Source organism: Python bivittatus, unplaced genomic scaffold (assembly GCF_059951505.1).
Source record: "Python bivittatus isolate LINGU-HERP-01145 unplaced genomic scaffold, Pbiv_v1 ctg000370_np1212, whole genome shotgun sequence".
Classification (NCBI taxonomy): domain Eukaryota; kingdom Metazoa; phylum Chordata; class Lepidosauria; order Squamata; family Pythonidae; genus Python; species Python bivittatus.
In genome coordinates this window covers 3591033-3605359 of record NW_028277062.1, presented here as the reverse complement: position 1 = coordinate 3605359, position 14327 = coordinate 3591033, and the positions used below count along the sequence as shown (strand labels likewise).

Sequence of the window (14327 nt, the reverse complement as noted above, 5' to 3'; positions counted from 1 at the left end):
GGGGTCCTGGACAGATGGCGGTCCGGCCTCCCCTCTGCCCGCAGTCTCTCTGTGGGCTGTTGGATCCAGTGTCAACTGCCCTTATGCTCACCAACAGGCACCGGGAATCTACCTTCCTTTAGCTGGTGGGAAGCGGTGGGTGTACGGTGAGGGTCCAGGGAATAGACTAGGTGGACGGGCGGAAGAGTCCAGTTGAGAAGACGGTGTACAAGCAACTGGCACCAGGTGGCACCTCTGCCTTTTGGAAGAAGACAACCCGTGGGAATGGCATGCACAGATTTTCCGGCAGAGCAGCCATGTTGCACAGCTGAGTTGCTCCTTGGGCCTCCAAGCTTGTGGGGCAGGAGAGCGAAGAGCTTGGTTGAGCACAGCCGAGGAGGGATGCTCTGGGAAGCCAGACCGAGCCCGTCCGCTGGACCCCAGCAGGGGCCTGTCTCAGATGCCCACCGGTGTCAGTCGTCTCCCAAGGCTGCCGCCTAGTGGCTCCGACCGGAACAGAGCCGCAGACGCTGCCACCCCACTGACCCCCTTCCCTGGCAAGATCTGAGGAAGGGACCCGTTTGATATCCTGGGCTCCCAGGTGCCCTGGCAGTTGAACTCCCAGCATTCCTCTGGGAGGCGTAGTCCTAGGGCCCCCAGAGGGCCCCAGCCCTGAGGCAGGATCTCCAGGTCAAAGAAGGGGTTGCATCAGCCCTGAGGTCACAGAGCTCCTGCTCTTCCTCTTCCCTGCTGCCCAAGCCCGGGGGGGAGGCTGCCCCATGGTGCCCTGGGCCACCCTGGCCCTCGTGGCCACTAATGTGGCCCTCTTCTGGCGCCCCATCTCCCCTCCCAGCGGGGCCTGCCTGAGTGTGCAGGCCGTGTGGGACCAGGGCCAGTGGGGCCGGGTGCTCTGGGCCCCCTTCCACCACCTGGGCGTCTGCCACTTGCTGGTCAACATGAGCACCCTCTTCTGGCTGGGCTGGGGCCTGGAGCGGGAGATTGGCTCCCTCCGGACAGGGCTCCTGCTGCTGGCCCTGGCGCTGCTGGGGGGGCTCCTGCACCTGATGCTCAACTCCCTGCTGGCGCTGGTGACGGGGCAGCACTGGTACTGGGAGCACTGTGCCGTGGGCTTCTCAGGTGCAGCTTCTCTCGCGACCCGCTCTGAGGCCCGGGCGTGTGCTGAGGCAGTTGCGCCCGGACATGAGCCAGGGTGTCTGGAAAGGCAGTGGATGGGTGGCCCCTGGAGGGCCCCTGAGCCCACTGCGGGCCCCCGCACGTAGCTGCACTTCTTGAGCCACAAAGCCCCAAAGAGCACAATGCGGGGGGGGCTTTCCTCCCACGCTGCTCACAAGGGCCCCCTTCTGGGCTGTGTAAGGGGGTGTCCTACAAGCTGCATGAAATCGGGAGGAAGAGTTGCCCCTTTCTCCCTCAGGGGTCAAGGAAGCCTCCCTCAGCCTTCCCAACTGGATTCCCTTTGGAAGTGTAGGGACTGTGGTTCCAGGAAGGGTCATTTGGGACATCTGTGGGTGCCAGAGCAGGCAAGGGGGGTTGGGACCAGTTCCTCCCTCCTGCCTCATGTGGGGCCCATCCCGTTTTGTCCTGATCCGCTGCAGGGGTCCTCTTTTCCCTGGAAGCCATGGGCAGGAAAGTGGAACCCTTCCCCATGGCAACCATGGCCACAGGCATCACCATAACAACCAGATGGTTCTGCATCCTGGAATGCCTGGCCCTTGCCCTCTTTTATCCCAGGTAAGCGTGAACATAAGAACCCAAGGCTATTCTTGTTGGATCAGGCCAAGGCCCCCCTTATTCCACCAATGGAGACCAACCAAATGCTTCTGGGGCGCTCCCATGCAAGAGGTGGAGATGCTCCCCTGCAAGTGGGACCTGCAGGCACCTGCTCCCAACCTGGAAGTAGCCCTGGGTCTTCAAGACCGATAGAGTAGACCTGTCCTGCATGACTCTCTTTAAGGCCATCCCAGTTAGTAGCCACCACATCATCTTGTGGGTGGTGAATGATGGAATTACACAAATGTAGACTTCTCCTCCTAGGCATCCTAGGCATCTTGATGGCTTCCTTAGTATCTTTAAGGCACTTGATGTCCTGCACTCCTGGGTTTAATTAAAAATTAAATGAAAGAATTGAAGTTGGATTTGGAGGCATCTGCTCCCAGCCTTGGGCCAGTCTCAGCTTGGCCTACCTCACTGGGCTGTGGGAGAAGAGCGGCACCCCTGGCCAACTTAAGCTTCTTGAAGAAAACCAGGTTGCGTGGGTGGGGGCCTGGGCTGCTTTGCCCGTCCCGAACGTGAAGCAGTTGGCAATAACCACTTTGCGGGAAGACAGCCAGGGAGGGTCCCAGCAGAGAGAAGCATGGAAACTGCTCAGCTCCAGACCGCCATGGTGGGCGGGAGGTGGGTGTCGTGGTCCAAGACCGAAGCTGCAAACACACCTCGTGCTTCTCTCCCTGGACACAGGAGCTCCTTCACCGGTCACCTCTCTGGGATCCTGGTTGGGCTGACTCTATCCAGCGCCCACCTGCTCAGCAACATCACCTGAAGGACGTGCCCACCCCTCTCCTGGTGCTGGGGTGGGTGAAGCAAGAACAGGCCAGTCACCCCCTCCCCCAATACAGCCTCTTCCGAGCAGCTCCGCATCACAATGGTGTCTGTGGACTGGGAGGGCCACACTGGGCTCCCCAGCCAACCTCTGGCCATGGAGTGCGTGCTCCTGCCCAGGTGCCAGAAGCCAAACTGGCTCAGCCATAGTCCCCAAAGCAACTGTTGAGTGCAGGGCATGCGTGCATGGCAGGGATTGGGGCCCTGGCAGCAGCACACCTCTGGGCCAGCACTCCTGCGGACACTGAGGGAGGGAGGGCAGGATCCCTCCCAGTCCACTTGTGCTGGTTCAGTCTCTAGGACCCCCCCGGGTGACACCTGCCCCATCAGCCCCAGCCAGCCCTGCATCCACAGGCCAGGAACGAGGAGGGCCCCAGGCTTCCGGGGCAGTGCTGCCTGGTGACACTGGAGCCCCTTGGAAGGACCGGGGGTCTTCTGGGGACAGCAGAAGGCACCTTCTGCATCTCACTCCAAGCGAACATTGCCACAAACTAGAGCATGGCTCCTTCAGTCATCCTATGCCATCGACACGCGGCTCATGGGCTCTGCTAACTGGGGTTTAGTCCGAAGCCCACAGCATAGAGCAGCCGGCCAACTGGCGTCCCACTCGGGTGTCTCGGAATGTTTCTGTCAACTTCCATGGGGCTTCCCACAGGAGCGCCACCAGGCCCAGCTCACCCACACCTTTCCACAAGCGGCCAAGGCTGCCTGAGCACTGCAAGCTAGCGGGGGGGGGGGGGGGGAGGGACGGACGGACAGGTATTTCAGCAGCTCAGATTGCCTTCCACATGGAATCTGGACTGAAATGGACCTCCTGGGGGTATCCCCCGAGATCCCCACGCACCCCACCCATCTCCAGGGATCACTTGGGGTGTGTGGGAGGCAGAGGGGGACATCGCTCCAGGCTACCTGATGGGGAACCTCAGAACACCAGTTTCTGCAGTCACAAAGAACTCGGCACCAGCATGGCTGTTATATACTTCTTTTCCCATATAGATATTTATAGACATTTTGAGTGCAACACATTTGTGTTATATATTTTGTGAGCATATAGATATAGCTTTAAAAACGTAGTCCATATTTCTCTTGAAAATATAAACTCCAGTCTTCTTTATGGGAAGAGGGGAAAGAGTCAGGGTTACAAAAACTAGCATGGAGAACTTGGCCAGGTGAAGTGCGGTGGGCAGACCATTCCTCCGGAAGAGCCCTAGAATGAAACGCTGTGAGCGAGCGGACACAGACGTGCAAAGGCCTGGGGCTGCCGTACAGCGAGGAACACAAAACCAGGACCGCCCGTTCACCAGGGCTGTGGTTTTTCTGCTCAGCTACCCAGTTACTAAGGGAAAGCAAGCTTCTTTGCTTCCGGTTCTGGTTTTCTGCTCTCAACCAAGCGGAGGTTAAAGCAGCCCAGACGGATTTTCTGAAATCCTCAAAGACAGAACATGACATGTGCTCGCTTCTGAAAGCTGGGCAGCGCAAAATGTCGCTTCTGAACACTTAACTGAGCAGGCACTGATTGACAAGAGGGGTTGGGGGTGGAAGACTTTGGAGGGCAGCTCGACCCTGACTTTCCTCTGACGGGGGGAGGGAAACGGGGGGTGAGAGCGGCACCTGGGAACAGACCCCAGGAGAGAGGTCTCCCCCCGGGAAGCCCAGGTCGGTCCCCCATGGCCTCTGGCCGGGGCAGCTGTCAGATGAGCGCACCCACACGGGAGGCGGTTGCGGGTGGGACTGCCCAGACCTCCCAAATGTGGACCTCAAAACCCAGAAAAGGCTCCCAACCATCTTGCACATGACCACCTCAGCCAGGTGGGACAGCTGACCCTCCCGCGTCTTTTCCTTTGAAAAGGAGATTTGTGGGGGGGGGAGCCCACGGTGCTGCAAGAAGTCTACAGGGCTGGGGAGGGAGCAATTCCTGGTTCTTTCTCCTTATGGCTTAGCCAGGGTGCCGTGGCTGATGGGCACACGAAACCTCCCACGGGGACTCACTAGGCGAAGCTTCCTTGACCCCCCTACTCCCCCCGATTTAGTGCAATAAAATTGCAAGAGCAACGAGAGGATGGCCAGCCGAGGGGGCTCTAGCACGGCATCCTTGCTAACCTTTCCTTGGCCAGACGCTGCCTGGTGGGCATAAGAAGCGGGCGGGAGAGGCCAAAGAGGATGGAAAGTGGCACCGAACTGCGCAGAGACCAGAACGGGCACTGCCTGTCCCTTGGTGGTCCCGGAGCAGTAACAGCAAGGCCTGCTGGGAGACTGGGGGGCAGAAGAGGAAGCCATAGGTGAGGCGCAGGAGCCCCCAAGCTGGAGCAGGACGGCTTCAAGGGCCTCTCGGCAGGTGCCGCACTGGAGGGGGTGGGGGGCTGCACGGACTGCAGCCTCTGCGCTCCCTGCAGCGGGAGCCCCTCTGAGGTCTCACGGGGTTTCCTCAACCGTTGCTGCCACCCGCCCTGCCCCTCCGCCTGCCTGCTGCCCGGGTCCCGGCTGCCCACGAGACCCATCACACGTTGCCTTTGGTCTCTTCCGAGGCGGGGCCCCCGTTCCTGGGGGCGGAGGCCCTGCTGTGCACACCTGAGGCAGGTTGAGGGTCTCCACCGACTCTGGATGCCGGCGCTAGGAGAAAGGGTTGGTGGGGGGATGCTTTGCCAGGGCAAAGGGGGGTGAAGGTGCTGCGGCCATTGGGTTCTGCAGGAGAGACAGAAAGACACCCCGTACAGCAGGAGGGACACACCACGTGTTTCGGCTGCAGGGCAAGACGCTAAAAGGCCACTTGGAGTCCTTCCAAAAAGCGCCTTTTTGCCACTTCAGAAACGAGCCCTTCCTTAATTACCCAAACCAGGAAGGAGGGAGGGAGGGAGGGAAGGAGGAGGCCTCCTTACCACAAAAGGGTTGGTGGAAAAGCCAGCCGGGGGTCCGAGCGGCCTCTGTCCATCTCTGGCTGCAGGAAACCCACCGAAGGAGGACCCTGAAGCCAACAAGGAGAGTCAAGGGAGGGAAGCCAGGCCTACGGGTGGGGCAGCGCTCACCCGGAAGGCTGGGCAGGCAGGAGATTCCCCGGATTCGTACAAGAGTTTCTTTGAGTTCAGACAGCCCAGGACTCGGCACTCAGCTTGGAGAAACCGTGCCCCAAATTCTACAGGCCTGCGGCAAAGTCGTATTTTGCCCCTCAACCGAGAACTGCATTTCCAAAGAAGCCCTTGGGGGGGGAGCAGGCGACTAGCAAGAGGAGCAAGCCATTTTCCCAGCATGCTCTGCTTTGCCCTGAAAGTAGCCGCACTGGGCGCAGCTGCTTCCCAATATAGTAAATGCCTGAAAAATCTGGATTCTGACATGAATTAGACCAGTGTTTCCCAACCTTGGCGGCCTGAAGAGGTGTGGACTTCAACTCCCAGAATTCCCCAGCCAGCAAATCCACACCTCTTCAAGCCGCCAAGGTTGGGAAACACTGAATTAGACAAACGAAGAAACTCTGCAGCACTGTCTGCTCCAAGGCCTACTCCTGGGGAAAGGGAAGGGAGAAAGGCTGGAAGACCGACTGGCCCTTTCCGAAGTGTTGTTTCTCCGATGGCTCTGATCCTCCGAAATGGCCTTCCTCAGAAACGGGACTGGTTCCTTCCATAACAGCCCTCCAGAAGCCAGTAAAAACCCGGTTATTCCACAAGGCTTTGAAGTTAATTAGGATTCAGCTGCATTTTAACGTCAATTCATCATGGACGGTGTTTCTTTTAATGGTTACGAACCACTGGAGTCCTGGCAGCAGGTAAGCTTAACGCGCTCGGGCTCAGCTTCTCTGCCTTTAAAAAGGGGAGAGGACTAGCCGGGGGAGCTCCTGCCGCAACCCCCCCCAAGTGACTCCTCCTTACCGCCATTGTGCGGCTGACCCACAACTCCTTGTGTGGGGAAGAACAGCGGCTCCTGTTGCAGTGGGGAAGCAAAAGCGCCAGAGAGGGGGGAGGCCGAGAAGCCGCCGGGAGACCCAACCATGAAGGTGCCTGCCGGAAGAGGGTCAGAAGTGAAGGAGCCAGGCGGGGGCCCTTTTCTCCCCTTCCCGCTGAGCCTCGCCTCCAGTCCGGGGCTTCTCTGGGGGGGCCATCTTGCGCTCCCCCCGCATTCTTAGGCTGCCTCGTGGGCCGGCCGGCCGAGCGCCACCTCGGGTGGGCACTCGCAAAGCCTGCAGCACTGAACTGCTGGCAGTGGGGGGGCTCTACCAGGGTCGCTTTCTGTTCAAAGCCACAGCCTTTAAATGGACCAACGGACCAAAACTGACGAAACTGGCCCTGAAAGTTAGGACAGACACAAACCCCGATTCTCCATGAGGAAAACGGCAAGGCTCCGGAGAAGCCTGGCCTCACGCTCGGCCCCAGGAAGGGGGAGAGAGAAGGGCTCCAGAGCGCTCATTTCAGCCCGCAGGGAAGATGCCTTCGGGCTACCCAGATGGGGCCCGGCCCTCCGAGGGCACCCTCAGACCAACGGGAGAGAGCCAGCTTTCCTCCCTGCCAGAAGGAGCCTGACTGTGCCGGGGGCCTGGCACCGCAGAACGGGAGGGCAGCTCTGGGGGCCACACTCAGCTGGTCATTCAGCAAGGCTAGGGGGGCAGGGACACGATTCTTATCAGGGCTGCCAGAAGCAAAACCCGGGGGTCCCGATGGAAGTGCGGGCAGATACAGTGAGGCAAGCTGAGCTCCTCTTCTTCCCTCCTCGAGGCCCAAGCAGCCGACTCCTGCACCCACTCTGAGCAGAGGCTTACCTGGAGCCAGGCCGTTGGTCTGGAAGGGGTTGGTGGACGGAAGTGCGGGCTGGGTGGCTGCCGGGGCAGCAAAGGGGTTGGTGCAGGTCGGAACTGCATGTGTGAGAGAGAGAGAGAGAGAGAGAAAGGGAAAGGACCTCTAGCACCCACAGGCGCCTGGAGTCTGTCATGCCCAAACCACCAAGGAGAGCTGCTTACCCCCGAAGGCCGCAGCAGGGCTGGATGGGGGCAGAACAGGGGACTGGCTGAGGGTCCCGAAGACACTGCCAAAGGAAACAGAGTTCAGCTCAAGGATGTGCTGCTGCAAGACCAGCAGGGACCAAGGCCGCCATTCCCTGCTCAGCCTTGGTGGCAAGGGGTAGCTGAGGCCAGGACCCTCGTGGGCACAAAAGGGGCTACCTGCTTGGGATCCCTCCCACGCGGAAGGCTCCGCCCAGGCTCGGAATGCCCACGCCGGGCTGGCTGGCAGGGGAGGCGGGGAAGGCTGCCACGTGGGCACCACCTGCAGGGGAAGGAGGAAGAGCAGAAGACCCGTTCAGCGGTCAAGGGGACACTCACCTGGCAGGACAGCTCCAAGAACTCATCCAGCTACAGAGCCCATCACAGAACTGCATGAGGTGCCAAGGCTCTTTGTTGCAGTGCAAATGTTCACCCCTATTCCTCTCCTTCACGGCAGGTGAGGACAGGGTGCCACCCGCCACCCAGGAGCAGCTTCTTGTGCCAGAACCGCTGTCCTGCCTATGCCCCTGCAAGGTGCAGCTGATGCTCCTCTGACAAGGCTCCCAAGGCTGGGAAGGCGGTCACCGAGATCTGAATCCCAGCTCTGCCCGGAAGCAGCCGCAATCTAAGCGTCCCAGCAACATCGGGGGATCTTTCCCAAGGCTGGGGGGGCGGGGTGGGGGGAGTTGAGGTTACCTGCAGCGACCGGCTGACTCTGGAAAGGGCTCTGGCTGGAGGCTAACGGGTCCCCAAACGTCAACCCTGCAGGGCTTCCTCCAAAGGCATCGAAGCTGGGGAAGGCTGTGCGGGCTGGCACCTGGCCTGAGAGAGCCACCAGGGGGGTGAGGGGGGGACACAAAAGCATCGCTCCAGCTCAGAGGACCACAGATTCCTCTCAAGGCATTATGGCGTCCACTGTTTTCATGCCAGCCCCCTTCCTAGCACTCTCCAGTGCAGACTTTGTCTTTGGGGGTGGGGAGCAGGGACCAGCTGTTCACCTGAGCCCTGAAAACGCGTGTGGATCCGATCCCTTTGCCGTGGCCTACCATTCAGCTGCATTTAATGCCAATTCACCCAGTCCAGGCTGCGATCCTTTCTGATTTTCCTACAACTTGCTCTCCTCAGCAGGCCAATGCTCAATGGCCCCACTCAGAGCACCTGTCCCTTTCAAAATGGCCCGTTTCTCCCCCCGCTTTCTCCGCACTCAAAAGACGGAAAGGTCCTCACCTCCTCTCGCTTGGCCGTGATTACAGATCCCAAACGCTCAACCAGGAAGACCCCCGTTTGCACTGAGATACCTTGCAGCCAGGCCTCTTTCTAGTCCCTGCTGGTCGTCCTACAAGACGGAGTGGGACTCACCTCCAAAGGCAGGGAAGGTAGGCCCAGGCTGGGGGGCCGCAAAGGGGTCACCCCCAATGTCCGCCAGGAGGTCTGTGCTGGCCTTTTTGGCTGGCTGAGCAGCCTGTGGTGGGGCTTTCTCTGATACCTGCAAGAAAAGGGGTCACCTGGAAAGCAGAAATAAAGCCCCTCCAGAGGGGGGGCCCACACCTCACCCCACAGACTCTGCAGTTGCATCCAGCTGTGGAACGAGGCAGGGACAGGTCGTGGCTATGGGCCGGGGGACACTTCTAGCCCTGAAGTGACTTAGACTGCAGAGCTGCGTGCAGAATCGGGGGCCTTTGGAGTGTGGGGGGAAGAGCTGTGGCCCTCCCACAACGGCTCAGAGGGTTGCCAGCCTTTCCCCAAAGTGCCCTGGGGGCTGCCAGACAGGGACCCTCTCTGGAAGGACATGGGGGGCTCAGGAGCAGCACCAGCTGTGGGGGCAAAGAGGGAGCCCCCAGTGGGAGGCGCAGTTCACGGCCGTAGCCCTGTCTTGGAGCAGCTGGATGCTGAAGAGTCACCTGCCAGAGAACAGACTTCCTTACCCCACCGCCCCCAAGCTGTCAGGGACATGGCCCCAGCTAGGATCCTTCAGGTGAAGTGGCACCCCACGGGAGCATGCAGGCCCACGTACTGGGTAAACTCGACCCTCAGGAAAGAGGGATCTGTGTGAGGTGACCAGAGAGAGCAAGAAGGGAAGAGGACTCCGACACCCCACCTGAATCATCTTCTTAGCCAGTAGCTCTAACCTGGGGGGCCTTGGCCGCCGACTCCCCCAGCAACGTCTTGGCCTCTGCAGGGGAGCTCTGGACACTCGAAGAGGCTAAGCTTTTGGCTTGGTCCGGCGACACATACCTGCAAGGAAAATTGGGGGACAGGATGAGCCCCCAGAGGAAGGCTCTCTATACCTCTTCCGCGATTCCTTTTCCTTTCCCTCCATTTATTCCACGGGGAGAGATGCTTCCTCCTCCATGCTGCCATTCAGTCCACTGACACTACATCTGATTCTACGACAGTTAAGTTCTTGATCTCTTGGAGAAAAGGCAGGATAGATATTTAACAAACCAAGTTACATTTTTGCTAGGAAATCAGAAATTGCATGTTTCTTTCAGAACGCCTTGGCAGATGTCATCCAGACCCAGCAATTCAGAGCTGGTGTTTCTCAAGAAGTCTTGGAATATTTTTTCTTGATACCAGTCAGTGAGTCCAGATGGTGTCAGCCTGAGAATTCTTACAAAGAAGAAATTGCTGACCTCCTTCAGAAAAAATATAGAGTCCTGGAGAACTGAAAGGAAAGAGGGTGACACCAATCTTTAAGTAGAAGCTCGTGGAAAGTCTTGGCAATTAGAGGCGGGTCTAATTAACATGTGTTCTGGGAGAACAGCTGGTAGAAGAACAAGGGAAGGGAAGTCAGCAATCCTGCCTCACCAACTTCCTCAAGTTGTTGAAGTGGAAGATGGGTCTATCTCAGATTCAGTCTTCAAGACTCCAGATTACAGGCAGCCTGTATAAACCCTGGGAGTTTTTCAAAGAATGTTATTCAAATCTCAGGTAACTGGCTTTTCAGTGAGGACATCCAAGCTGTGTCCTACTGTTTCTTATTTGACTTGGTGTTAATGTTTTTAAAAATAATCTCCTTGGTTAACCTTTCTGCACGTTGGCTGGCTAGTAGATGTGAACGTGGACTACCAGTCCACCTACTCTTGTGGCCCTGGGATGAAAACAAGAGAGAACAGAATGCTTGTTTGGAAACCCCCGCCCTCCACCGTTGTCTATGGATGGAACACCCAAGTTTTATCAAAGTTTGCTCTGCTGGAACATAGCCAAAGAAAGCATTTCAACAGAACATCTGAACTGATCTGTTTTGTTCTGAGTGAGCACTGCGCATTTTCAGTTTCACACAAACCCCTGTGACGCGCACCCATCAGGACGACGTATTCCGCAGGCAGAATACAGAGCCCACAACAATTTAGTGTCATTTCCCTGCCCCCCGCTCCCACTTTCATTCTCACCATCTTTTCTTCTCATATTTCTCCTGCAGAAACTCCTTCACTTTTTGAGGGTCCTGAGAATCTGGTAGCAGGGACGCCCGTGAGTCAAAAGAGCCCAACCAGATCTTCCGACAGGCCTGGGGTGGGGATCCGAATGAGGGGAGAAAGCCACAAATTAGGACTCTATGATTCTTTAGGAAGCAAATTCATTTTAGTGGTTATAACTGAGAAGCATAACCCCCTGTGGGACATAGCCTCCTGACCTGTTGCAAGGGAGAGCTGGTCTGTTTGGCTAGATTGCTTTTTAAAATGTAAAGGTGCTTTCAGCATTTTATATGCGCAGGCAGTTTACATGCCCTCGTACCTTTGGAAAAATGGTGTGGAATCAAAGCTTACCCGTTCAACGGCATCTTCACATGTAAGCAGCCAGACCCTCCAGCGACCTCCACTCACCTCGTTCCCACGGGACTGGAGGAACTGCACCTCGCCCTCCGTGAAGGTCGTCATGGAGATGGATTTCACCCGGTGAGGGGGATTCAGACCACGGCTACATGGGGCGGAGGGGGGAAGAGAAAAGCATTCGCAAGTTACGGGTTGCGCTGACCGGAGCCGAGCGTTCCTTAGGACAGAGGGGCGGATCTTGGGCCAGAGAGCCCCACACACCGGCAAGAGGGCCAGCCTGGTGACTTGGGCTGATGACGGTTAGCTATGCACCCAGGACCCCCTACCCGCCCACGGATGCAGGTCTTGGCAGAACGGAGCCCAGCGGCCTTCAGCTCCTGCCCGCAGCTCTTCCTGGCTCAGTCCTATCCTCGTTTCCACCCTTCTGAACTGCTGGTTCTTCTCTGCCCGCGGTGGTTAATTATTAAGAGGACCAACAATGAACTACTCAGAGCGTCCTTCAAAGAGGGGAAGCGAACTGACACGGGAAGGATCGTCTCTGGCCACTCTGAGACACCGCTGGGCATCACTGGGGAACACGCAGGCAGGAGGGGAGGACAGGTCAGTGCCCTAGATCTCTCTGCAGCGCACTTCCGGCCGATCTTCGTGAAATAAAGCGAGACGCGGGTTTCACTCGGCTAAAATCCATCGTCACCATCCAGAAAGCTCCTGTTCTAAGCATTCCGCGCCCCACTTTCCCCCGCTAAAGCAGCTCCCCCAAAGGGATCCTCCTCACGCCCTGCAGCAGAGACGGGCAAGGCGCACCCACCCTCCACCTGCCTGCCCCGCAGTTCTTCCCCACGCGCCACCCGCTCACTTTCAGGGCAGCTTCCCCGGACTTCGAGGGCCCCCCCGTGAGGTTCTGGCCCCCCAGCCAGCCCCTCTTTTCCAGGGGCAGGTTAAAGGCCTCCTGGGCCTTACAGGCGGCTGTCCTACTCCAGGTCACCGCACCGCCGCAGCTCAGAACCGGCGCGGGAAACGAGCGGGCGGGTGAAGCTGACGCGCCGAGGAGGCTGTCCGGGCTGGAGGCCGCACGCGCGAGCGGCGTCTGCGCCGGAAAGGCCGCCGAGCCGCCTCCCCGTCCTCCGGGGGCCCGCTGCGACGGGCGCGGAGGCGCTCGCGGCCCCGCCTCTGAGCGCAGGCGGCGCGCCGCTTCCCTCCGGGAGAGCCGCCGCGCCGCAGACCGCCAGCAGGTGCCTCCCGCGGGGCGGCGCGGGAGGGCCTCGGGGGGTCTGCGGCAGCCGCGGCCCCTCCAAGCCGAGCGCCCAGAGCCGCCCCGCGCGCTGCCGGGAAAGCCCCCCGGCCCCCGCCGACGGGGCCGCGGCAGAGGGCGGCGCTGGGCAGGGCCCGCGGCGGAGGGGAGGGGCGGGGAGGGGCCCGCGCGGCGCCCCCCGGTCCACTCACAGCGCGCCCGAGCAGGCGGTGCAGACGAAGCTGCCGATGGTGATGTCCACGTAGGTGACGCCGCGCTGGCCGCACTCGAAGCAGAGGCGGCTGGCGGGCTCCGAGCTGACCAGCTCGCGCACGCGGCGGGACCACACCTCGGACTCCGAGTCCCGCGGGGAGCCCGGCTTCCTCGCCCCGGCCCCGGCCCCGCTCGCCGCCGCCGCCGCCGCCGCCATCCGGGCGCACCTGAGCCCCGGCTCGCCCGTTCGCTCGAGGGCTGCCGCTGCTGCCGCGCATGCGCCGGGCGCCGCCCACCTCGGACGGCGCATGCTCCGCCTGCTCGGGGCCGCTGCGCGCACCGTTAGACTCCCCCGCGGAAGAACGGCGAGGGCCGCTCGGAGCGCGCTTGCGCCGGCGCCGTCCCCCCTCGCCGCTCGGCAGGGGGCGGCGCCCTTGGGGCGCATGCGCACATCCCTCCGCCTTGGCCCGCCTCGGCGGGGCTCGGCCGGCGCCGGCCCTTGAGGCGGATCTGGCCGTCCGGGCCTCGCCTCGGCGGGGAGGAAGGAAGCGAGGGGAGCGCTGCGGAGGGAGCTCGGGCGGGCGAGGGGCCCCCACCCGATCCTGGCGGAGGGGCTCGGCGAAGACGGATCTGGTCTCTCCGCCCCCTTGCGGGGCCGACCTTGGACGCGGGAACGCAAAACAGGAGGGAGGCGCCCCCAGCGTCTCTCAACCTCGGCAAGTTCAGCTCCCAGAGCTCCCCATTGCCGGCTGGGGAATTCTGAACCTGCCGAGGTTGAGGGACGCTGGTGGGGCCTCCTGCACGCCGGCGCTCGGCCCCCTCGCCTCCACGCGCTCCTGCGAGCCGGACAGCCGGGGCGGCTCCCGTCATTAGGGCGTTAATTGCACAAAATGAGCCCTGAAGGGCTCTCTGGGTGCGCTGGACAGAGCGAAGGACGGAAGTGCTCTGTGCTACCCAAGAAGATGCCAAGGCCACAGTTACACCAACGTGAAGAAAAGGAAGGTTTAATTTAATGTGACCTTGCGGTGGAAGCCTTGGGAAAAACCCAAAGTCGCAAACACTGGGGTAGGATTTTATAGGTTGATCATACAAACAGTATGTGACCCAAAACCATGTTTCTTGCTTGCAGTCCCTATTTACAGGACATCATGACCAGTGTAATGTTTGCGGATTCTGTGACGGCTAATCCTGGTTTGTGCTACAGATGTAAATAGCTTGCTTCCAAGTCCCCCAAAATCAGCGTCTTCCCCTCCCAGCAATGGGGTTTGGGTGGGCTTTTAGGGGAACGTTTAATGCCGGTTGACACAGTCACCATCGGTGGCCAATACAAGGTCTCCACACCACTCCTCACCAAGTCCCTGTGGAGAGACTTCGTTTGTCCTCCAGCCACACTGCTGCTTACATCGAAAGTGACCTGCCTTCTCCTCTGGCTTTGCTTTTGCCTTCGCACCCCTTCCTCTTGAGGAACTCCAAGAAAAGTCTCCTTACTTTCCTTATATTCTGTTTTTTCTCCAAAGCTGTTTTCAGCTGACTTGTGGTAGAAATTCAGATT

General features: G+C 59.7%; 2 protein-coding genes across 3 annotated transcripts; one reads left to right on the top strand and one right to left on the bottom strand.

Moving 5' to 3' along the window:
• Positions 1-758: 758 nt before the first annotated feature.
• Positions 759-2536, top strand: LOC148215836 (rhomboid-related protein 4-like). Its single transcript, XM_088141993.1, has 3 exons — positions 759-1116; positions 1593-1728; positions 2455-2536. Exons 1-3 carry the CDS (start codon positions 759-761, stop codon positions 2534-2536), a joined length of 576 nt encoding a protein of 191 aa, XP_087998119.1.
• A 1039-nt stretch (positions 2537-3575) lies between these two features.
• Positions 3576-13147, bottom strand: AGFG2 (ArfGAP with FG repeats 2). Of its 2 annotated transcripts, XM_088142102.1 has the most exons (13): positions 12775-13147; positions 11383-11476; positions 10951-11066; positions 9688-9793; positions 8918-9044; positions 8255-8380; positions 7739-7841; positions 7538-7602; positions 7340-7432; positions 6456-6584; positions 5472-5557; positions 5164-5277; positions 3576-3802 (listed from the first exon to the last, which is right to left on the bottom strand). In XM_088142102.1, the coding sequence occupies exons 1-12, from the start codon at positions 13083-13085 to the stop codon at positions 5206-5208; spliced, it is 1428 nt and encodes a 475-aa protein (XP_087998228.1). In that variant the 5' UTR covers positions 13086-13147; the 3' UTR covers positions 3576-3802; positions 5164-5205. The 2 variants fall into 2 exon arrangements, with proteins under 2 accessions (XP_087998228.1, XP_087998227.1); XM_088142101.1 differs by having other exon boundaries at positions 3576-5277; positions 12775-13146.
• Between the last annotated feature and the right edge of the window lie 1180 nt (positions 13148-14327).